Consider the following 22,464-nt stretch of genomic DNA (forward strand, 5'->3'; position numbering starts at 1 on the left):
TAAAATAATATCAAATTTAAAATGTAAAAAGATCAAATTGCCCAAATCCTCCAAAACCCCCTAAAAGGATATTTTTGTCACGAAACAGTGAAAAAATGGTCATTTTCGAGATGAACGCTTAGTCCAGGGTTGTTTGGGGATATTTTTAAAGTCCAGGGTTCATTGGCGAGATAAACGCATAGTTCAGGAACTATTTTTGTAGTTCACTCTATATTAAATAACAAAAATTAATAATTTTAACCAATATTTATAGTGTCCATGAATTAATAGTTTTGATTAAAAAAATTTATTGATATTTAAAAATTAAAATTTAAAATATAATTTTATAAATTAAATCTAATATTGAAATAAAGAAACAAAGTGAAGGATGACAAAAGGGAAGAAGAATGATAATTTTGAAATAATATCAGATTTAGTATATAACTGAAATAATATCAAATTTAAAATGTTAAAAGTGTAAAAACACCAAATTGCCCAAACCCCCAAAACCCCTCAAAAGGGCATTTTCGTCTCGAAACAGTGCAAAATGACCGTTTTTTATATTAACCCTTAGTCCAGGGACTATTGGTGATATTTTTAAAATCCAGGGATCATTTTCGAGATAAATTCATAGTCCATGAACCATTTTTTAAGTTCACTCTTAATATATTCCCTTACAAATGTTCCATTTTATCATTTTGCGATATTTATTGTTTAAAATTCATTTCTATTTTTCATTTTGGGAAAGTGAAACCCACGTTCTATTAAATCATTATAATCACATTTTATTATTCCTAAATAAAAAGTATTCTCTTCATTATGTAAAAATAGCATATCTTGAATGACACAAGCACAATTGATTTAGTAGGAAAGATAGAAAGAGAAGGTCCATCTTAGCGATAAAGAAGATCCACTTTTGACTTTACCAAAGAGAAAAATAGTTTAAAAATAAAATTAACTAATTTTATGGAATAAACTTAAATAGCAAAAACTAGTTCATTTTTATGAAACAAAATAGTAGTACTATCTAATAGAGAAATCCATGTTTTACTAATTTTTTCTACCAAATGTTTTCACTGTTCTTTAAAATCCGCACTTAGGTCAAAATGATACAGTTCAAATCATAATGCACGGAGGGACTAGATATTAACATACTCCCTAAACTCTCTACCCTTTATAACTTAACCAGTGAGTGAGAATTGTGTTGCAAAATAGCAGATTTTACCAAAAACACCCATAATCATTTTCTCAACAACCTTTACGATCATAGCGTAAACGACTTGGACGCGTAAACATGAGCATTCATTTGTAGAAATAATTAAATCTGGACGAAATACAAGACACATATTCAAAGATGAATTCTAAATGCTTTACTTAAGAAGTTCTTGTGTAGATCTGGACATAGCTTAGCACTATGAATTTTATCGCCGCGGCCGTATTGATCTCTGAAAGAGATGCAACATTATCGGAATTTATTTTGTGAAGCTGACTTCAAGTTTAGAGTGTATCCTTCGACAGGAAATTATGGTTCTTCACGGTACGAGTGTTGCAAAGCTCATCACACGAATCACCTCTTTCGAAAACAGCAGCAGCTCCCATACCAGTCCCTGCCATAGAGATCAAGAAAATTGTGAACCTGAAAATCGATCGATTGATTGATACAGAGAGAGATAGAGAGAGAGAGAGAGAGAGAGAGAGAGAGAGAGAGAGACCTATACACATTGACACAACCCCAAAGCGACAATCTTTTCCACGACGCTTCATTTCATGCAGCAAGGTAGCAACACAACGAGCTCCTGCAAAGGTTGAGCAATAAAATATTGAGATGCATATTTTCGGTAAAACACCATTCACACATCTAATTAATTTTCTCATACTGGCAATTTATGGACGAACTTTGATATAGTAATGAAATCGAATGATAAAGTACCAGTTGCGCCCAAAGGATGTCCAATTGCCATAGCACCACCGTTCACATTGATTTTCTCAGGGTCGAGTTCAAGCTTCTTTTGGCAGTACAGAAATTGTGAAGCAAATGCCTGAACAATATCCACAATGAGAATTTGCTTACAACATTTTAATCTGAAATTTACTTACAACTCATCTAGGGAAAACTACCTCATTTATCTCGAAAAGATCAATATCCCCAAGCTCGAGACCAGCAGATTTGACAGCCGCAGGAATTGCAACTGCTGGACCAATGCCCATGATGGCAGGATCTACACCAACAGCAGCAAAGGTTCTGCAGGAGCAGGAATAAAGAGATTAAGATAACACAACCTTTCTTTCTTCAAATTAATAGAGGCCTATGTATCTATGCAGCCCTAAATCACCAGAACCAATCATGTGTACATACACATGTGGTTTAATGAGGAATCTGTTTACAAGGAATCTTATCCATAAAAGGTTTACTGAACAAGGAAAAGCTCATCAAAATGTTCATCCATGCAGAACTGAAAAATATGCTAGAAATGGTATATTGCGGATGTGCTTATATAAACATGTAGAGAAGAGAACAGTGAATGCAGATGCTGATCAGATGATTACCACTATTCCTGCATGTATTTCAGCAGACCATGGGTCTTACAGAAAGGAATAGAGAATTCAGACACGAGTCACATGATTAAATGAAGTCCAGATCCAAGCAGCTTGAAAATTGTGCCTAAATGCTTTTTTAACTGCATGATAATATATCAAATTTTCACAAACCTGAATACACCAAGAATAGGAAGTCCTTTCTGCATAGCAATACTTCTCTTCATGAGTAGAACAGCTCCAGCACCATCGCTCACTTGACTGGAATTCCCTGAAAAAACAGTGTACAATAGTTAGCTTAGTAGAATATGAACTCCAAATAGATCCGTGATGTAACACCCTATTTACCAGCAGTGGTTGTGCCATCTTTCTTGAAAACAGGTTTTAGCTTGCCCAAATCTCCCACGGTTGTGGATGCTCGGATCCCATCATCAACAGATATTGTAACTGGAGTCTCATCCCCAGATTTTGGGTCCACAATCTTACTCAAGAAAGGATCAGAACAAGAAGAAACTCATATCAAATATGAAAACCTAACTGATACTGAAGGCAAAAGATAAAAAGGCCAATTTTGTCATCAGAAGTAGCTATACCTTTGTTTTCACCGGTATTATCTCATCTTTAAATTTGCCTGATGCAGTGGCTGCTGCAGCTTTTCTATGTGACTCAGCCTGAAAAGGGAACTTGTCAGCCATCAATGACAATCAATACTTGAAACTAACTAATCCCACAAAATCATGTGAGACTCACTGCAGCCTTATCTTGCTCCTGCCTTGTCACACCAAAACGATGTGCAACATTCTCTGATGTAATACCCATCGGTAGAAGGCAATTTTGTGCATCTGCCATTGTTTTTACCTGAAATTTAACCACTTGTGTTAATACTCCTCCAGCTCATATCTTTTCCAATACAGTTATGGGTTATAGAACGAAGGTTTACTCTTGGATTGACTGATCCTTCCCAAGCCATCGGATTAGTGGTCATTGACTCCAACCCAGCACCAATCCCTATTCCAAAATAACAATGTGATATTATTGCCTCTCTCTTTATCAGGTTATGCCAACAGACAGAGATGTCGTACCAATATCATAAAATCCGGCTTTAATAGCAGCAGCCACATCAGCTACAGCTTGAAGGCCAGAAGAACATTGCCTGTTCACGGTTCTAACAGGTACAGTTTCTGCATTCAATATATCCAAAAATAATCAAAAACGTTTTAAAAAAAGAGAGAAAACAAAAACAAAAAACAAAGACACTAGCTAGCGCGTACCAGGGAAACCGGCATAAAATGCAGCCATCCTGCATTCACTAGCTCTTTGGGACCCTGGAGCCAACACTGAGCCCACAACAATGTCCCCAACTTCAGCTGGGTTTATATTTGTTTTTTCTATCAATGCCTGTAACATAGATCATAACAAAAAGGAAAAGCACTTAAGACTACACAAACTAAGCCCCATTAGAACAACAGAAATGGATACACATGGCTGAATGTCACAGACCTTCAGAACTGGAGCTAACAGATCATCTGGATAGGTATCTTTGAATCCACCCCTCTTTGACTTGCACTGTGGAGTGCGATAGGCACTTCACAAGTAAATAAACAGAACATCTTAGAAAATATGTTGCCAGTGAAAACCAATAACTTCACTTACATAAGCAGAGACTCAAGCTTAAGGTGTATCTAGGACACTATAGAATACTTACGCCACTATAACCACATCATCACCAAAGACAGAAGACCGATGGTACGCTGCACTATCCCCTGCAGAACATATCGATGCCTGTTGAAATAACATACAATAAGTTCAATGAGAACAGAGAATCAAAGATACATGAAATAGTGCAGCTGACTTCTTTTCTTCTTAATATACTTAGACGAACTGAAAACAGAAACAGAGCAGGTGATAGTTAACTTAATCTAAGTTTATAACCTTAACTATTTCAACACCCAATTTGAAACCACATAAAAAGTAGTATAACACATAATTGGCAAAATGCACTAAGGCTAACAGCATCCTGTTCAACATAAACTTTTCAATTTAATTTGTTACATATGAACCAGTCACATTGAAAATAATTATTTATGAACTTGTCCTCTCCAGTTTTCTGTTGAAAACTTAATCTGCGAAACACATTATGATATAAGCAGAGATACTGTAAGCATGTCAAACACAAGCAGTTCTTCGAGTGAAGCCACAATTGCCTTTAGATCCACAAAAGTAAGCTCATACAATCAGAAACCGTTAGCTAAATCACATCAGAAACGAAACATCTTCATTTCCGACTCTCCACCTCAACTTCTTAATAGCGAATCAAACATATCAAATCAATTTCAATCACGCTCAAATATCCTCGACAAATTTAACTATAGTCAGCTATACAAATCAATCGTCACCGGAAAATGTCAACTGAAAAATATTTGGCATAAACTCACGGAAAGTGAAGAATCGATATCTTCGAGGGATGATGAAGTGAAGGACGGACGGAGATGCTGCAGCAAAACTCTTTGCCTCTCAGTTGCTTTCTCCATCGTTTCTGTCTCTCAAAATTTTCAACACACTGTATCGAATTTTGATCGGAAGAAGCTTGATATCTGTATACAGTATATATACGTATATGGAGTATCGATCTTCGGTTGGTATTGGGAAATGTGACAATAATGTGAAATTATCTAAAATATGAATATACGACACGACTATCCTATATCTTAATTTGACGTCACGCAATAATAATTAAATAAAGTAGTTCTCCTTGTTTACACTTTCACCGTACCAATAATTAAAGAGTAAAGGCCAAAACTAGTTCCGAATATATGTCAATTTTATGATGTTGGTCATATACTTTATCTTTTGAATTTTCGCATCCTGAATATTTCAACTCGGATCACAATTGTACCTACACTAACAATTCCGTCAACTTTTAAACGATTTTAACCCTATTTTGATCGTTTCTTTATGGTTTTAACAGTCCCTTCCGGGTTAAAACCATTTAAAAATCGGGTTAAAACCGTTTAAACATTGCCGAAATTGTTAGTGTAGGACCAATTATGATCCGAGTTGAAATATTCATGATGTAAAAATTCAAAAAATAAAGTATAAGACCAAAATCATAAAATCGGCATATGTTTAGGACGAGTTTTAGACTTTACTCATAATTAAATAAAGTGATTCTTCTTCATGTTTAACCATACTTATTAATTGATTACAAAAAAATACTACTAAATACTATAGTAGTACTAATTACAACTCTTTTTATCAATCAAAACAAAGTAGAGACGTTTGGAATTTGAACAAAAGATATCACATGATACACATGAAAAGTTGGAAACGTCGTCGCTTTAGAGCATCCGCAATGGTTAATAGGCCAGCCATAGGCCAGCCATTCTCTCCTCTGCCACGTCAACAACACTAAAAAAACCACCTGCCACGTCAGATTTAGGCCAGCCATAGGCCAGCCGCAATAAAAACAATTCAAAATATACTACATTTACGGAATTAAAATTGCGATATACGGAATTAAATTTACGACACATATACGGGAAAAATAATCCATTCCATTAAAAAAAAAGTACAAAGATTTAAAAAAAAAGTACATGATTTTTTTTTTTAAAAAAAGGACTTCAACACCCGAGCCCCGCCACTCTCTACTCCTCATCGCCGTCGCCGTCGCCCTCCTCGTCGCCGCCGCCGTCTCCGCCGCCGCTGCCGCCACCCGTGGTATCTGAGCCCACGTCGGAACCCCCCAGCCGTGACCTCGCGATCTCTAAATCAGCACGCATGCTCTCGAGCATCTCGTAAAGAAACCTCTTCTCCGTGGGGTCAGTGGCGTTCTTCCACTCTCGGAAGACCTGTAACATCTGAGCCCGCGTTTGGTTACGCGAATGGAGAGTGTACTCGAGTGGGGCGGCTGGGAGGGCGGAGGACTGGACCTCGCAGGGCGATAGGGGGGATCCGCCCCTCGCAGCCCGCTGCGCCCGCTTCTGTCCAACCGGGCGGGGGCGACCAGTAAATGAAGGAGGGGATGGAAACTCCTCAGCATCCGGGGGGAGGTCGTGGGATCCGCCGCTGCTGCCGCTGTAGTCGCCGCTATAGTTAAGTCGCTGCTTCTTCGGCCACCCAGCGTCGCACCCTGCCCGGAACTTCTCCGAGTCCTTCAGCAACAAGAAGCACTCCCAGAAGGTGAACTCCTTATACTTCTCCTCCAAGGGGAACTGACTCGCGGCTATACTCCGGGCGTCGTCCTCAGTCTGCCCACTTCTGAGCTGACGGAGGGCGTTGGCGTACAAATTCGCAAAATGGCCAACCGCGGCCCTGGTGCGCTCCCACCCCTTCCGGACCTCCTCGTTGCTGAAGTCCTTCCCGTGCGGGCAGTGCCTCTTATAGGCAGCACTGATCTTCGCCCACATGTTGACGACCCGCTGGTTGTTCGCAACCAGTGGATCGTCGCACACCTCCAACCACCCCTTGGCCACCGCGGCGTACTCATCCTCCGTCCACTTCCTCCGGCCGGTGGCAGTGGGCAGCGATGACTCGCCGACCGCCTTGCCCTTCCCCTTCCCCCTCGTCTTCTTCCTCGGCGCGGCCGGCGTCGCTCGAACGGGAGTATCATCGTCCCCGAGATCGATCCCCATATCATGCAATGACAGAAGGTCATCGCCAGAGAACTGCGTCTCCACCGGGGTCGACGTGTGAGACGAAGCCGTCAAAAAATCAAGCGAGGGCCGATATACCGCGTCCCCTCCCGGTGACCCCTGCACCCCCCCCCCCCCCCCCGGCATCCCCCCCCGCCACATCATCCCCATCATCTGCTGCAGCATCATCTGCTGCTGCATCTGGGGCATACCCCCCCACCCGGGCGCTGACTGCCCGCCGTTCCCCTGCCCGCCGCCCGGCATCCCCCACGGCATACCCCCCGGCATACCCCCCTGGTTCCCCCCCATCGCCCCCCCGGCGCACCAGCCATCATCCCCATCATCTGATTCCAAGGGATGTTAAATCCCGGGCCCATCTGCCCCCATCCAGATCCCACGGATACTGTGGGAGTCTGAGAGCCGCTCGTCGCCGGACTGGACTCGTTGTTGTGATCCATCACTCGATGATGCTCTTGAACAGAAAGTTAGAGAGAGAGAAAACTCGTTAAAACAAGTGGTGCAAATGAAAATGAAACGAAAATCGTGTTTATATATGATTTTAAAAAAAAAAAAAAAAAATCGAAAATCGGCGCTGGCCGATCGGGCCTCCACAATGGCGGCTAGCCGATCGGCTAGCGTTTCGGCCAGCGACGAGCGATCGGCGAGCCCACGCCGATCCGCTCGCCGATTTTGCGCTGGCCGATTGCAATGGTTCGGCTAGCCGATCGGCCAGCGCGACGAATCGGCTAGCCGGTCGCTAGCCGACCATTGCGGATGCTCTTATGTATATATATTTCCGATTAAGCATTGGAATTTTTTACGAATATCAACCTATACAAACATCGTATTTATTTTTAATTATATCCATCTATTATTAGTCAAATTAAAAATATTCTCAATGAATAAATCTAGGAGTAGAATTTATAAGGTAATTTAATTAGCTTAGATCGAACTCAGTTTTTTATTTTATTAGTTACTCTTGAGTTGTGTGCCAAACTAGTAGGTAGACGGAGTGGTGGGCGCCCATGAAATCATTTTCATGTACACATCTTATTTTCGCATATATCATGAATTGTATGGTAACGCACATGGTATTTATTTTTAAAAAAACGTGATGTGTTCAAAGATCAATGTTTTAAATATCCAATACTTGGTTTTTCAAAAAAATAACTTTTAACAATGTCTCATTTTATACCTATAATAATAATAATATTTTGTGTTAGTTTTTACTGAATATGTAAAAGAAATCAACATTTTTTTTTGTCAAAGTTACGTTATTGAGCAAGTCAATTTTGAATTCTATCAACGTTATGTTTAATTACGTTGTTCTAATGAACTAAAAAAAACCAACTCGAAAAAGTAAATCACTAATACTAACAAAAATTAAGGATTTTATAACTGAGTGTTTATTTTGTAGATTTGGACTTTTGGAGTGTGTTTATAATAGCAAAATGAAATTCGGGAAAAAAACTAAAACCGTGCAATTAAATCATTTCACAAGTTAAATAACCAAAAAACGCAAGCATTTTAACTCAATAAAGCAAGCTCTTCTTCAAGATTTGTTAACATGCAAACTTCCAAAGAGGAAGCTGAGAAGGATCTGTACATAAAAAGATAGCTATACAACAGCTCAAGGAATGAAGGCCCTCAGAAAATGAAGAGAAACATCTTGCATGATTTATGCCATCTTATTCACCTCTCAACTCCATTCACTCTCTTTGGTAGGATACCCTTAGACATACCTTGCAGTCTCTTTGTTATCTCCGAAAACGGCGGCCTTGCTTCAGGATCATGCGACCAGCATTGTTCCATCAGCATTCTCCACTCTGGATCACATCGTTCTGGCACTGGTGGCCTCAGTGAGTCACTCAAAATTCCACCTGCACATAACAGCATACACTTTATGCTCGACCACAGTTCACTGCAAATCGAGAAAGCTCAAATATGCTACTCAACATGTAGGTGTAGTCAATTAGGCTGTGGCTTTGGTTTCTGAATGTAGTTAGACAGCTTACCTATGATAGCACCACAGCGCATATTCACATAAGGTTCTTCTCCTGTCAAAATCTCCCACAGTGTGACGCCAAAGGAGAAAACATCTACCTGCCAGATTGGTTTGTTTAGATAGAGATGATCGGTAATAGTAACAGTTCTAAGTATATTTATGAAAAGTTAAGGTTTATAGAAGTCTAACTTTCTCAGAAACCTGACTACTGTTTCCATTTAGTAATTCTGGAGCCATCCAAGGAAGTGTTCCTCGAACACCTCCTGAAACGAAAGTATTCCGCTTGATTCTTGATAGTCCAAAATCACCAACCTGAAACGTCAAAGTTTTTTTGGTATCTGAGTTTCGGATTTGGGTAGCATACTAAAGGAAAATAATCCTCAAGGAAACGAAAGAGTAAACTAATATCCTCTATGAGACATTACCTTGCACACAGGCCTGCGAGGATCACCCAAGTTAACTAGCAAGTTGTCACACTTCAAATCGAAATGAACGATGTTTCTCACATGCAAGTATTCCATGCCAAAAGCAGCATCCAATGCAATTATTACCTTTCTACGCCGATCCAACACTCTGCAAGTGGAATCTAACTCAAAGTCCATTTTCCAAAATTGCAACTGAGAAGAATATGAAAAGCACATCAACTCACCGACCCTTCCTCAAGAGGACATGTCGTAGTGACCCGTTTACCAAGTATTCGGTAACAGTAGCCAATGTTCCCCCAGGCCCATCAGGAACCACCCCATAGAATGCTACTATGTTGGGATGGTGAAGTGTGGAAAGAATTTTAGCCTCCCTCCAGAAATCTTTGGCCTGTAAAAAGAGTGGATGATGTGAAGTATTTTTTGTGCTTTCCATAGGAGAAATTGAATCCACCCTGACTTAATACAGTCTTTTCCTGGAAATAAATTCGGCGAGTATTTTATGATTTAGAAGAACTCAGACTTTTCACTTATGTCTTTAAGTTGGGACAAACCAGTTTTTCTTGTTCAGAAGATCTCCCAGCAAAACAGCCCTGTTTTATTCTCTTGATAGCAACATCTGTCCCCCTCCATTTTCCATGAAATACAGTTCCAAAGGTACCAGATCCCAACTCTTGTAGGTCTTCAAGTTCAGTATTTCTTATGATCTGCCCCAGGTTATGTGGTATTCAGCCGACATTATAAAATCACTCTTTTTTTTACAACAGAAAAATCAGTACCAAGTAACTAACTCCCACTATGGTTTACTTTTTGTTAAAAGAAAAATGGATTTTCATGCATGGATACTGCACAGAAGAAAATTAAAAAAAGAAGAAGAAGAAGAAGAAAACACAACACATTAGAAAAGGAGAATAGCATCAAATAACTTTGTAGAAGTAATCAAGCCCCAAGGAATCCCGAGCTGCTAAATCATAGCACATTGTCAACGGGGAGGCTGAAAGAAAGCAAGAACACCATTTGGTGCACCACTTTGGATTTTCCCTGCACCTATATAACTAGTAAAATATGATGCATCAAGTAGCCTAACAACTCACAAACTCCAATAGAAGCAGAGAGTCTTTCTTGAATGAGAAACTAATTAACATCCAAATCTTATAGCTGTAGAATTTACAAACTCAATCTATTTAGTTTCAGATGTTTTAAATAAAAAAAACAGCAGTATGTTTTGCAATAACTGCATTGTCATCTTTCTAAATAAAGGATAAAAGTTAAGCTGACAATCATCAAATTTTATCCAGAAAGTGGCATGAAAAAGCTGTCTGTACAGCCACATGCTTGTTTAGAGAGTTAAGGGTTTATGAGGTGTAACATGGATGCATACATATATTCATGCACACACATCTATTTTGTATAGAAAATAGTTTGTATAAAAATAGACATAAAAGACACATTTTCAGAAAAATAATACTCAGATACATGCAGTATGAAACAAATATAATATTAACCAAAGGTTTATATCTAATCAAAGTAATTTTAGTTTAAATAATAGGACTTCAATATGCAATCATGAATAAATAGAATGGCAAATAAGAAGGAAAAAAAGTTAGCATTCTAGTGAAGTTGATGTAGTGGTGAACCTGCAAACCATAGATGCTGGCTTCCTTTTCAATAACTACAGCTTCACTTATTGATTCGCTTGTAGTTATTTCATCAACTCCAACACCCTATATTTAAAGGTGCAAGTAAATCAATAAAATCAATTCCTCATATTTGGAAATTGAAGCACTAAGAATGTTATACATAATCATTAGATTCAGAGAGATGACTTTCAGTTCCTGATGTATCTTCAGGGGACTCCGCAGCTTCACTGTCTTCATCGGATCTCTGGATGGAAATTGTTGAGGAGGAAGGGATTCCATGTTGCAGGCTGCCAGCCACATCTTCAACTTTAACAGGACTTTGCTGTATGCCAGGTTTATGATAATTATTTGGGTACTGAGAGTTTACAAAGGTTCCATTTCTAATGTCCAAGTCTTCCATAGAATTTATATAGGTAATTTTGTTCTTCGTGCATTCATGAGAACTTGTCATGTCGTTAGACTTCTTCACCATTTCCTTCTGGCAAGTGACGTCTCCCTTCAGAGCATGGTCTGCAGTTTCTGGGAAAATGAGATGATCTGTCAAGCATAAACCCACACTAGAATTATCTAGAAGTAGAACTGGTTATTTCCTTTGGTTGAAACAGGATGAAGCACATGACTACCATAGAAATCTGTATCACAGTTAGTTGGATGAGGTCCTGTTTGGCTCTTGATGAGAAATTCAGGCTTGTTCTGACTTATTTGGCAGTTTCCAGAAAGCTCTCTCCAGAAATCTGCTGGATATTCTGCAGAACTAAAGGACGAAGAAGAGTTGTTGCTTCCATTCATCTGAAACTCAGACTTTGGGACATGAAGAGAGACTTGTGAGTCTGGGCGGCAGATTATTTGAGGCAAATTCTTTGTGTGCTCCAAATAATCGTCATTTAAGACATAATTCTTCTCAATGGCAAAAGTTTCCCTATACTGACCAACAGAATTATTCTTTATCGGCATTATTGCATCTCCTCCCCATTCGATAGAATCCTTGTCAAGATTGATAATTTCATGAAAAACCTGATACTCGCTCCCGGTTACTTGATCTTTCTCACGTGCTTTCTGTCCTTCAACTTCGTGAAGAGATGAAACAGACATTTCAAGGGATGGTAACTTTTCTGCACCAAAAGCCCAGGAAATATTCTCTGTCTCTTGTTCTAAAGGGATACTTGACCCCACTTCATTCGTTGGCTGTGATTCAGGAATAGGATTGGTGTTTGTCCAGTAAGAGTTACCAACACCAGTAACTGGATAATAACCACATTTATCTTGAGAAGGGACTAACTTCTCGGATTGTGGTGGCACATTCGCAAAACCTATCATAGCATTGGCAAACCTGGGAGCATATGGTGAAGTAGGCTGAAAGTCTTTACAAGGCATATGAAAGTGAGGGACCACTAAAGGATTAGTAGCATATTCATATGCCATTTGGCTGTTTTGATTTGAGCTATCCAATAGTGCCGATGTATTGACAAGCTGGTTATGGTAATAGACAGCAGCATCAAAACAATGGGGATTGTCGTTTGCTGTGCTCTCCATAACATAAGGAAATCTGTTTGTATATCCATAGGAGGAATGAGCATCTGCATACCCTTTCAAGTAGGAAGCATTGGGATATGTAAACTGAACAGGGGGAAATGGAGATGATGCCACACAGGCCGTAGAAGGTACTTGAGGACTACTGAAGACCTGACTGCTGGGGTTAGAAAGTGACCATGTGGTATTTGACGAACCACCTCCATTCTGGTATTCTAAATGATGAAAAGAAGTAGGTGAGTCCATCTGCAGAGTTGGACTGTCAACATTATTTGTCCACTGGCTTTCCAAGCTCTCCCTGCTATAGGTTCGACGAGGGATAGAATCCACCATGCCATTAACAGCAGCAACATATGGACTGTCACCTTGCTGCATAGTCCTACCTTCTGAAGAATACGGACTCTCAATATCACCAGAATAAACAAGAAAAAGTCTCGGTCTCTGAGATACTTTCTCTAGATCATGATATTCTTCAAACATATGATGAAGATCTTCATCAGAAGCCACGGATATAAGTGCATCCAGATCTTCACCTGGAAGTTGGTACTTGATTGTATTATGGTACTTACAAATCGCCATTGTTTTTTTCAGAAGCTCCAGATAGGTTGCATTTTTCTCAAGAGATATAATCCTTGTATCACCACCAACATATCTAAGCTTCCCATCATTTGGTCTTGGCAATATTTTTCCTCCAAAACTGCAGAGGAGTTTTAATTTTCTTGAAAACGAACTGTCTGTACATTCTGATCCCTTACTATAACTCTGATTTGAATGAGGAGACTCTGATGAGTAAACAAGTGGACCAGATGGACTACCTCTATCCAAATCCCCAGAACACCTTCTGTGGTTCTGTCCATTCACATGCAATTCCTTGTAATATGCATTTGATCCGTTCATATCGACTCCATTCCCCTCACCAGAAGATAAATCTACATAATCTGGACAACTCTCGGCATCTGTTTTCCGAGTATCATGAATACTTGTAACAAGGTGATCCTGAGCAACATCATAGCCTGGTTTGCTCGAGGGGATCTGATTGGTGTCATTTGCAACAGGCACTCTCCTAGATGCAACGCGGTCCCTCAAAAATTCATCTAAAAATTCCTCCCCTGTCAGCACACATATGTTAGGCGGGCTTTTAACTCCACTGTTCTGATAATCAGCATCAGTCTGTTCACAGAACTTACTTCCCATGTCTACGCACACAGATCAATTCCACAGCCATCCATGATTCTTTCCGTATATCTAAAAATATCATGCCGCCTTACCAGTAAAACCTATCTATTCAAAACGAACCCTCACGATGGCTCTACGCCTATATCATCTGATGTAATGACTGAGCTAGCAACCGATGCTCGAAACAATAGACCACCATTCATTTAACAACGGCATTTTCAGAATTCCTGATTATATTCACCAACAAATTTGCAACTCTTAAATCGTTCCAACGATAACCTCAACTTAAAACCCTTCGATAATTATTCAGCAATCACGCAGCAACCCATTAACGCCCCAATTGCTCGCGATATCAGTATTAAATATCTGGAGCAACAAAGACTATATCCAAAGAAAATGAAAATCGTGTGAGATGTTTGAATAATCCGATCAATCGTAAAATTACAATATAGTAAGACAATTCGACCTTAATTCATGCAAACTACAAAGCATTGAGCAACCAAGGAAAAATTATGCTCCTACGCAAGATTAAAAGAGGGGAAATGAAAATTAGAACGAGGAGATAATTGGAAACCCCGAATTTTACCTTTTTTTTGAAAATCTGATCAAGTTCTTACGCCATCTTTCTGTTATATTTTCTGGAAAAAAATCAAAGTGGAATTCGACCTTGGGGAAAAGGGAAAGGAATTGAAGAATTGGGGTTTGGTTGCGAGGCGAAGATTGGTAGAGAAAAGGGGCGTTCCATGGTTTTCGGAATATCGAAACATTTGTGCATATGAAATATGCAAAAATAATTGGCGCCACAATTGCTCCCAACTTCTATAACTAAATAAACTAATAAAAATATGAGTGAAATTTTTTACAAAGTATTTCAATTTGATTCAGCCCATTTTTTTTATAAAAACTAATAAAAATATGAGTGAAATTTTTATGCATCGTAGGTTTAATTATGACAATAGAACGTGGATTTAAAAAAGTTAGTGGAATTTGATTTTGGATACATGTTCTTGCTTCAAATCATACATGTTTGGAGAGAAAAAGCAAGCAAGTGATACAAAATGGTAACTAGCAAAGGACTGGTAAAGGCAGCAACAACAGCAGCAGCATTTGATGATGGTGCCAAAGCAGGGGACACTCCAATTTTCTGTTGAATCAAAATGTTACAAAACAAAGGACTATATTTCACATATTGAATCTACCTAGCTTTTGTCTACCTTAGATCCAGCCAAACACAGCTCAGGCTGTCGAACGACGTAAATCTGATCGCCTCGGCTGTTCTCCTTGTAGATATCCTGGTTCCGATGCCACGTCCACAGTGCGTAAGTCGAGTTCACAACCTCGAGCACGCCATGTCCGAAGCTGCTTTCTCTAAAGGCACTCCACTCGGGCTGCCTGTCCCAGCAGAATCCTCCTTTCCCCGCTCCAAACGAGAAATTTGTGTGGCACACGCCCCCAAACTCGGGCACGTTGTCACTTGGAGAAGGGCACTTCCCCTCCTCATCCGCGTGATCAACATCAACTTTCTCAATGTTTCCCCCATCCCCAACCGTGATGTACAAGGCCCCACACGGATCCAACGTGTAGTTGTAGACCCGATTCATCCTCTCGTATGCGTGCACCTGCAGCCACTGCACCGTCACTTTCTTTAACACAACAAGAAATAAAGAAACTACTAACATACATGACCAGAAAACACAATGTCAACTCCATATTTGTGGAGAAGTGCTTCCATTTGCAGCCTCATGCATTCGAACTCTTGGTAGTGAGACGAGTAGCTGTTGTACCAAGGCGAATGCCACGCGGCCACCAGCCACGGGGTCGTGCCACGGTCCACATTCTCAAGGTCTCTCTCCAGCCAAGCATACTGATCACCTAATTAAACAAACAAATGCCACTCATCTCTCACCCATCATTTCTCTAACCATTTAGTACTACCAATTTAATCAAACCTAAACCTGTCTTATTGTAGTCCACATAAGCTCCCAACATCACAAAATGCACACCTCCTGCATCAAAAGAGTAGTACATTTTGGTGTTCGAACCCGACTCCTCTGCCGGGACAGAGAATCTACTCGTATACGAAACAAACGACATGTCATTCGCTTGAGGCTCAATCTCATGGTTCCCTTGGATCACCATCATAGGCACCCTCGACGTCAAGGGCTGCATAAACCTGCACCACAGCGCGTTTCGCCTCATTCCACCACAAAAAAAAAGCCTCAAAACACACAACTTTCTTTTACCTCCCCCACCCGTCCCAACGCGGCTGGTAAGTCTCCCTTGTGGGCGAGTCAGGAAAGGCGCACGAGTAGCAAGAGGCGCCCTTCCCTCCGGTGGTGAGGTACTGATTCGCGTATGTCAAGTCCCCAACCATCAAAACCAGACAGGGATTGTTAGAAATGAGATGATCAATGGTGGTGGTGGAGTTGCTAGTGAGGCCTAAATCTCCAACCACTGCTATCTTACAAGGGTAGTTCTCAGAGCTGGGTAAAGGCATTGTCTCAAACACATGCTCCTCACTCATTGCATCAATGGAACTATCCCCACACTTGTAGTAATACTTTGTCCTAGGCTCAAGCCCTGCCAACACAAATACACAACATCCTTGAGACTTTCTTGAACTCAAACAGCCTAATTCAATGTGAATGATCAAGAATTACCATCAATTTTGACATGATGAATGATGCCAGAGGTGTAATTCAAGAGCCCCTCAAATGGATAGAGCTGGTTGTAAATCAAAGAAATCCCACTTTTCTTGGAGGTGTATTTGCCACTCTCTTTCCCATACCACACCTCACTACCCACAGTGGTGGGATCAAGTGGAGTCACATTCACCCCAATCTTTGCATCCCCTTTTCATTCAACAAAATCACACACTAAAACCTCAACTAAAATGTTAGAATAAGAAAGAAGAATGATTAATTACCAGTGATCCAAGAAACAAAGAGGGAGGAAGGGGTGGACAAGGCAAGAGCAATCTGGTCAGGGAAATTAGAGGTGACATTCTTCCTGAGGCGAGGATGATCCATGGGCAAGTCATCGCTGCCGCGGCGCAGAGAGGCGTCGAAACGGCGGGTCACCGGCGGAAAGGGGCCTTCGAGGGTGGTCGGAATGCGCTGAGCAAACACCTTGTTTGTGACCACGAACGTAAGAGCGAGGAAAAGTGGAAACATCTTGAGATTAACCATTATAAGGGTCCTCTTGAATTTGATTTTCTTCATGTTTTTATTGTGATAGTTTACATTAGTTTATTACAGACTTCGGTTGCACGTTTCAACGACCACTGCTTTGTTTTTGTCTATTGAATGATGATAATAAAGTTTTGGAATATTCTTATCCAATGCTCTAGATGTGCTAAATTGTCATAGGTTGACTATTTAATTTTATTCCCCAATTGAAAAAATTGTGAAAAATAGATTAAAAAAAGTGAAATTGGTTGTCAAAGATGTCATTTTAGATGACACTTTAACGTGATACATTTTCCAGTCTTTAAAATATCATGTCCTTATACTTGCGCTCATCGAAACAAAACCAGTCTTTTAACGGAAATATATGATGACACTATGCTTAGATAAAAAAATTCACAACCAAATGTGTGTGTATATTGCTCTAGTGGGTAGTGTGGTTGAAGTTCGAAGTTAGCGTGACATATTCTTTGAAACTTATTTTGTAAGAAAAAAAATGAAAATTTGCAAAAATGCATGGATGGTTCAAAATCGACTAAAATGGAAGATGGCTATAAAAAGTTGCACCGATGTTTTTTTTTGAAACTGAAAGTTTTGAAATATTATTTATATTTTGTGAGCTCTCTGCATCTCAGCCCATTATTTTTGGGCCGTAATTAGATGTCTTTATAGAGCATAAGGAAAATTTATATATATAAATAAAATATGGATTATATTTTAATAGGAGTATATGTACTTTATATATATAAATAAAATATGGATTATATTTGAATTGTGACATATGGTAATGATACAGCTTATTCATCAAGAAAAACCATTAGAAGTCGTTTGGTAGCTACATAGCTATATTAGAGCACGTTATATCTTCTCAGTTCTCATCTAGTTTTAATTATGTGTTTGATATTCATATTAGTCTTAGCTCATAGCCCATCTTATTTTTTTGGCTCGGAGATATTCGCCTTAAAGCGCATGTTTCAACCTAGAAAATTAACCTACAATTTTAGTGGGTTATAGTGACAACTTTAGAAATTAAACTAAGATAATTGAAAAAAATTATTAAGTTGTCCTCCATCTTTTTCACTCTCAATTTGTGTATACTACTCCACATATTATTGAGACTATTTTAGCCTATATAAAATTTAGCATGGTAGGGGAGTGATCAATTGCTAACTCATCATTTAATTGCTAACTACAACTAATTTAAGGTCGCATGATTTTAAAAACGTGTGGTGTACAATTTGCCACGTGTAATTTTCATTTTTATTAATTAAATCGAAAAAAATTTAAAAAAAACGCCAAATTAGGGTTTTGGATGAAAATGTCAATATAGCGTTTCGAAAATATCAACACAATGCTTTGAGAATGTCAACACAAATTTAGGATTGACATTGCATATGCTTTATATTGACATATTATCTTAGCTGTATTGACATTAGCCTGTGTACGAAAAATACGAAAATTCTAGATTTTTTTTTTCAAATTTTGACGTCGGAACATATGCATGTAGTATATCGTTAGAATCCTTATAAAATTATCTTTAATTTGATATATGTTATATGAATTTAAAGTTTTGGGATTTCTTTTAAAAGTTAGTTATAACTAACTTGACATTAATACCCCTATTGATTTTTATTGGAATTAATCTTATAGCCTTATTGACGTTTTTTGTTGATCGTATTGACATTTTGTGGTTAATGATCTAGGCCTTTAATTTGAATATCTAATAGCTATTATTGAGTTGTAGTTAACAATTAAGCATTGAGTTAGCAATATAACACTCCCCTAGCATGGTATTCTATCTTTGCACCAAATATAAAATAAAGGTAGCTTAATGTTTTAATTAAACCAACAAGCACACTATTTAGAAATATAAAGAACACAAGCTATGAATATCATGATCATTAGGGATGTCAATGTAGCCCGCAACCCGTGGGCTGGCCCGAATAGCCCGCTAAATTTATAGGATTAGGGTCGGAAATTTTTAGCCCGATAAAAATAAAACCCAATAAGCTCTCACCCGATTAACCCGCAACCCCTTAGGGCCAGACCCGAAAATCCGATGGGCTGGCCCGATAACCCGGTAAAATTTATATTTTTCAATTTTTTACTCCTAATTTGACGCTTCGTTGACTAATTTTATGACATAGATAACTAAAAAAATATAACTTTCAATTTTATGGTAAATATATAAATTATATATTGAACTTTTATTAATATAATAATTGTTAAATAAATTAATCTCACTAAAAGAATATTTAAATTTTTAACATGCATTAAAATTTCACGAAATATCACAAATATTACTAGTATTTTATGGTTGAGTTTAAGCATATATATCAAATTTATCATAATTAAATATTTTATATTTTATAAATATAACTAATTTTCATCATGATTTATTGGATTGTTCGAGCCTTAACCCTATTGGTAGCAACCCGATTAACCCGTCGGGTTAGCCCGGAACCCGAGCTTTTAGGGTTAGGGCTGAACTTTTACAACCCGAAAGAAATCACAACCGGCAAGCCCGCACCCGATTGACCCGCAACCCGAGTAGGGTTGGCCCGAAACCCAACGGGCCGGCCCGATTAACATCCCTAATGATCATTATCCTAACTAGTCGTAACATGGATAGTCTAACAAACGAGCCCTTAGTAGGTAGCACAATAGGTAGACATGCCCGTGGTTCGTAAACTGGCGGTTACGATTCTGAGGATTTTGTTGGTTGGGGTTGGGATTGATTGTTGAAAGTTGTAACAAAAATAACCGTACATGTACAGATTACAATGTAACTCGTGGTGAAACAATATGTAGCAATATATCTAGGCGTCGAAACAGTGTATTATCATTGGAAAGGGTCCTTCGAAGATGGTCGAAACAACAAGTTACCGGCGGAAAGGGGCCTTTTGGGGGTAGTTGGAAGCTACAAACACCTCATGAGATTGTACATTTAGGGCATGTTTGATTAGATGAGCAGAGTAGGTTAAGGATGGAAAATGCTGACGTGGACTAAACAACTCATTGTTTGTCTGCATGAGTTGTTTTCTATCAAGCCCATTCCAAAAAAGTCGGCCCGCTGAAAATAAATGTTACCTAACCCAATTTAATGGGTAACTCTAACCCCCAAAATAGTTGGTTTAGTAGACGGAGTTTCATTGTTTGAGCAGACCAACACCTCCTCTTCCCTTTTTTACCCTCTCTCTCCATCCCCTTCGCTGCTCGAAACCCATTGCTCACACGCAGCAAATCTGCCGTCGCCGCAACAAATCTGCCGTCGCCGCAAATCTGCTCAAAGCCCATTGCTTGCACGCCATAAAGGTCGGCAATTCAAACCATTTTGGTTGTTCCGTAGACTTTCGAGCTCCATAGTCGTTATCGCTGGTATCTGGTTGTTGTCTGCAACATTTATCATTTACCCCCAATTTGATTGAACATGCAAATGAGCTTAGATTTGAATTATGAGGTGGTTTAAGGGGTTTAGGTACTACAATTCGATTGTAATTCAATTTCATTATGTTATTATCCTCTTTGATGTGTTCGTGTGATTTGTCCCTGTAATAATTTATTTATTTTTATTATTTTTGACCGATCTGATTTGCACATTGATTGAATGGGAAAATTTGACTATCTTTAACCCATTTTGAAGGTCGATTTACCTGTATGTTTGTGACATTTATGTTCATTGTACACTCTCTGGTACTAGGTGATTTTTTTCAAACTTGTAACTTGATGGAAAATATCTACCTGGATAAAAGCGATAAGCTAGCTTTTCCAAATGAATACAAGTAGCAATGCTTTTTAACTGCTATTGGTCGCTCTGTGTTGTAGTTGTTCACAGGCATGGATCGGGTACAAAAAAAACGAAAGGAAATTGAAAATGTCTTGGTAATCGTTGAAGATTTGGTTCGTCGGCAGCGCCAACAATCTTTGCTACTGCTCAGTTTGGCTGAGTATTTTAGTCGGTGGAGGACTAGTGAAAATGAAGACGATACAACTGTGGTTATTGATATGCTAGACAGGATACCAGAGCAAATTCGACGTATGGATAGGCTGGTGCGTTCTACTGACACGGACTGTGTGAACAATCTCCGGATGGATCGTAACTGCTTTGGACGGTTGTGCTTGCTTCTACGTGAGCGCATGGGTTTGGGCGATCGGAAATATGTAAGCTTGGAAGAGCAAGTGTCTATGCTCTTGAGCCTCCTCGCTCATCACAAAAAGAATCGGATAGTAGGGTATGATTTTATACGATCTGGTCAGACCGTTTCTCGATATATTCATGAGGTGTTGAGATGGGTGATTGGACTTCATGAGGTATTCATGTCTAAACCCACGCCCGTGGACGAGAATTGCGACGATCCCCGTTGGAAATGGTTCAAGGTATTATCAACAAAACGTTACTGTATATGTTTTACACAAATGTATATCTTAAATAAATTTAGATCGACTTGACTATTCGTATTTTATTAGGGTTGTCTAGGGGCATTGGATGGAACATATATCGACGTCCGTGTGAGTGTTGGGGATGCACCGCGGTACAGAACACGAAAGGGCCACATCGCCACCAATACTTTGGCTGTCTGTGATCGGTTTATGCGATTTGTCTACGTCCTACCTGGGTGGGAGGGATCAGCCGCTGATGCTCGTGTTCTACGTGATGCTGTCACACGAGAAGTTGACAATCTACGTGTCCCTAAAGGTACGAAAGCTAGGTTGTAGTCTGCGATCGGTTGATGCGGTTATGGATACTATGTGTTTCTAACTTACAGCTCTCATCTTTCCACACTCAGACTGTTATTACTTGTGCGATAATGGATATGCAAACAGCGAAGGATTCCTCACACCATTCAAAGGTGTGCGGTATCACTTGAAGGAGTGGGGACCTGCTGCGCATAAGCCCCAAAACCCTCAAGAATTGTTTAACATGAGGCACACCATGGCGCGGAATATCATCGAACGTGCTTTTGCGGTTCTGAAGATGAGGTGGGGGATATTACGTAGTGCCAGCTTCTACCCGATCGAAACACAAACGCGCCTCACAATGGCATGCTTCATTCTGCATAATTTCATTCGAAGCCAAATGCAAGTTGATCCAGTGGAGTTGGAACTAGGTGATGCAACTGTAGACCTTGAGGACCTTGATCACACAAATGGGGACATTTCAGCCGGGCCGACAAGAGATGGTCGGGAATATGTTGATGCAGTTGAATTTACCCCAGCATGGAACCAGACCCGAACCGAGATAGCTGAGTTTATGTGGAATAATACGCAACTCAGGCAGTAGTTTATGACATTGCATACTTGTTTAATTGAATTTAACTTCGTACTCTTTCATTTCAATATTATTTTGGTGTTTGTACATTT

At 39.5% G+C, this 22,464-nt stretch overlaps 3 protein-coding genes across 9 annotated transcripts; all 3 read right to left on the reverse strand.

Annotated features, from left to right (window-relative positions):
• Positions 1–1,259: 1,259 nt before the first annotated feature.
• On the reverse strand, positions 1,260–5,164 carry LOC125192223 (3-ketoacyl-CoA thiolase 2, peroxisomal-like). Its single transcript, XM_048089738.2, has 14 exons — positions 4,950–5,164; positions 4,220–4,296; positions 4,015–4,099; positions 3,786–3,912; positions 3,597–3,695; positions 3,455–3,522; positions 3,265–3,372; positions 3,108–3,185; positions 2,863–2,995; positions 2,689–2,785; positions 2,098–2,221; positions 1,910–2,018; positions 1,692–1,775; positions 1,260–1,586 (listed from the first exon to the last, which is right to left on the reverse strand). Exons 1-14 carry the CDS (start codon positions 5,043–5,045, stop codon positions 1,477–1,479), a joined length of 1,395 nt encoding a protein of 464 aa, XP_047945695.1. The 5' UTR covers positions 5,046–5,164; the 3' UTR covers positions 1,260–1,476.
• A 3,487-nt stretch (positions 5,165–8,651) lies between these two features.
• Positions 8,652–13,937, reverse strand: LOC125192221 (PB1 domain-containing protein tyrosine kinase). Of its 6 annotated transcripts, none has more exons than XM_089070164.1 (9): positions 11,836–13,937; positions 11,373–11,731; positions 11,210–11,296; positions 10,127–10,279; positions 9,800–9,963; positions 9,576–9,723; positions 9,340–9,462; positions 9,161–9,248; positions 8,652–9,025 (listed from the first exon to the last, which is right to left on the reverse strand). In XM_089070164.1, exons 1-9 carry the CDS (start codon positions 13,934–13,936, stop codon positions 8,838–8,840), a joined length of 3,411 nt encoding a protein of 1,136 aa, XP_088926290.1. In that variant the 5' UTR covers position 13,937; the 3' UTR covers positions 8,652–8,837. The 6 variants fall into 6 exon arrangements, 5 of the variants coding, with proteins under 5 accessions (XP_088926290.1, XP_088926289.1, XP_088926288.1 ...); XM_089070163.1 differs by having other exon boundaries at positions 9,352–9,462; positions 11,373–11,749; XM_089070162.1 differs by having other exon boundaries at positions 11,373–11,749.
• A 243-nt stretch (positions 13,938–14,180) lies between these two features.
• Positions 14,181–17,207, reverse strand: PAP23 (purple acid phosphatase 23). 2 transcript variants are annotated; one of them, XM_089070167.1, is made up of 7 exons: positions 16,845–17,207; positions 16,579–16,770; positions 16,162–16,498; positions 15,874–16,091; positions 15,600–15,790; positions 15,133–15,537; positions 14,181–14,299 (listed from the first exon to the last, which is right to left on the reverse strand). In XM_089070167.1, the coding sequence occupies exons 1-7, from the start codon at positions 17,137–17,139 to the stop codon at positions 14,225–14,227; spliced, it is 1,713 nt and encodes a 570-aa protein (XP_088926293.1). In that variant the 5' UTR covers positions 17,140–17,207; the 3' UTR covers positions 14,181–14,224. The 2 variants fall into 2 exon arrangements, with proteins under 2 accessions (XP_088926293.1, XP_047945694.2); XM_048089737.2 differs by lacking the exon at positions 14,181–14,299 and adding an exon at positions 14,882–15,062.
• Positions 17,208–22,464: the final 5,257 nt, after the last annotated feature.

This window comes from Salvia hispanica, chromosome 4 (genome assembly GCF_029641045.1).
Source record: "Salvia hispanica isolate PSC_SH4W2 chromosome 4, Shi_PSC_v1, whole genome shotgun sequence".
NCBI lineage: Eukaryota > Viridiplantae > Streptophyta > Magnoliopsida > Lamiales > Lamiaceae > Salvia > Salvia hispanica.

Bases quoted from the DNA above. Each gene is read 5' to 3' on its own strand.
- LOC125192223 (XM_048089738.2), bottom strand. From the start codon at position 5,045: ATGGAGAAAGCAACTGAGAGGCAAAGAGTTTTGCTGCAGCATCTCCGT. The intron at 3,913-4,014 runs GTCTGTGACATT...TCTATGTTACAG, and splicing joins TGTTAGCTCCAGTTCTGAAG to GCATTGATAGAAAAAACAAA. The intron at 2,786-2,862 runs GTAAATAGGGTG...CTGTTTTTTCAG, and splicing joins AGATGGCACAACCACTGCTG to GGAATTCCAGTCAAGTGAGC.
- LOC125192221 (XM_089070162.1), bottom strand. From the start codon at position 13,936: ATGGGAAGTAAGTTCTGTGAACAGACTGATGCTGATTATCAGAACAGT. The intron at 11,297-11,372 runs GTATAACATTCT...CTTTAAATATAG, and splicing joins TCTCTGAATCTAATGATTAT to GGTGTTGGAGTTGATGAAAT. The intron at 9,249-9,339 runs GTTAGACTTCTA...CCAATCTGGCAG, and splicing joins GTAGTCAGGTTTCTGAGAAA to GTAGATGTTTTCTCCTTTGG.
- PAP23 (XM_048089737.2), bottom strand. From the start codon at position 17,139: ATGAAGAAAATCAAATTCAAGAGGACCCTTATAATGGTTAATCTCAAG. The intron at 15,538-15,599 runs GTATGTTAGTAG...CAGTGGCTGCAG, and splicing joins ACATTGTGTTTTCTGGTCAT to GTGCACGCATACGAGAGGAT. The intron at 15,063-15,132 runs GTAGACAAAAGC...TTGATTCAACAG, and splicing joins TGTGTTTGGCTGGATCTAAG to AAAATTGGAGTGTCCCCTGC.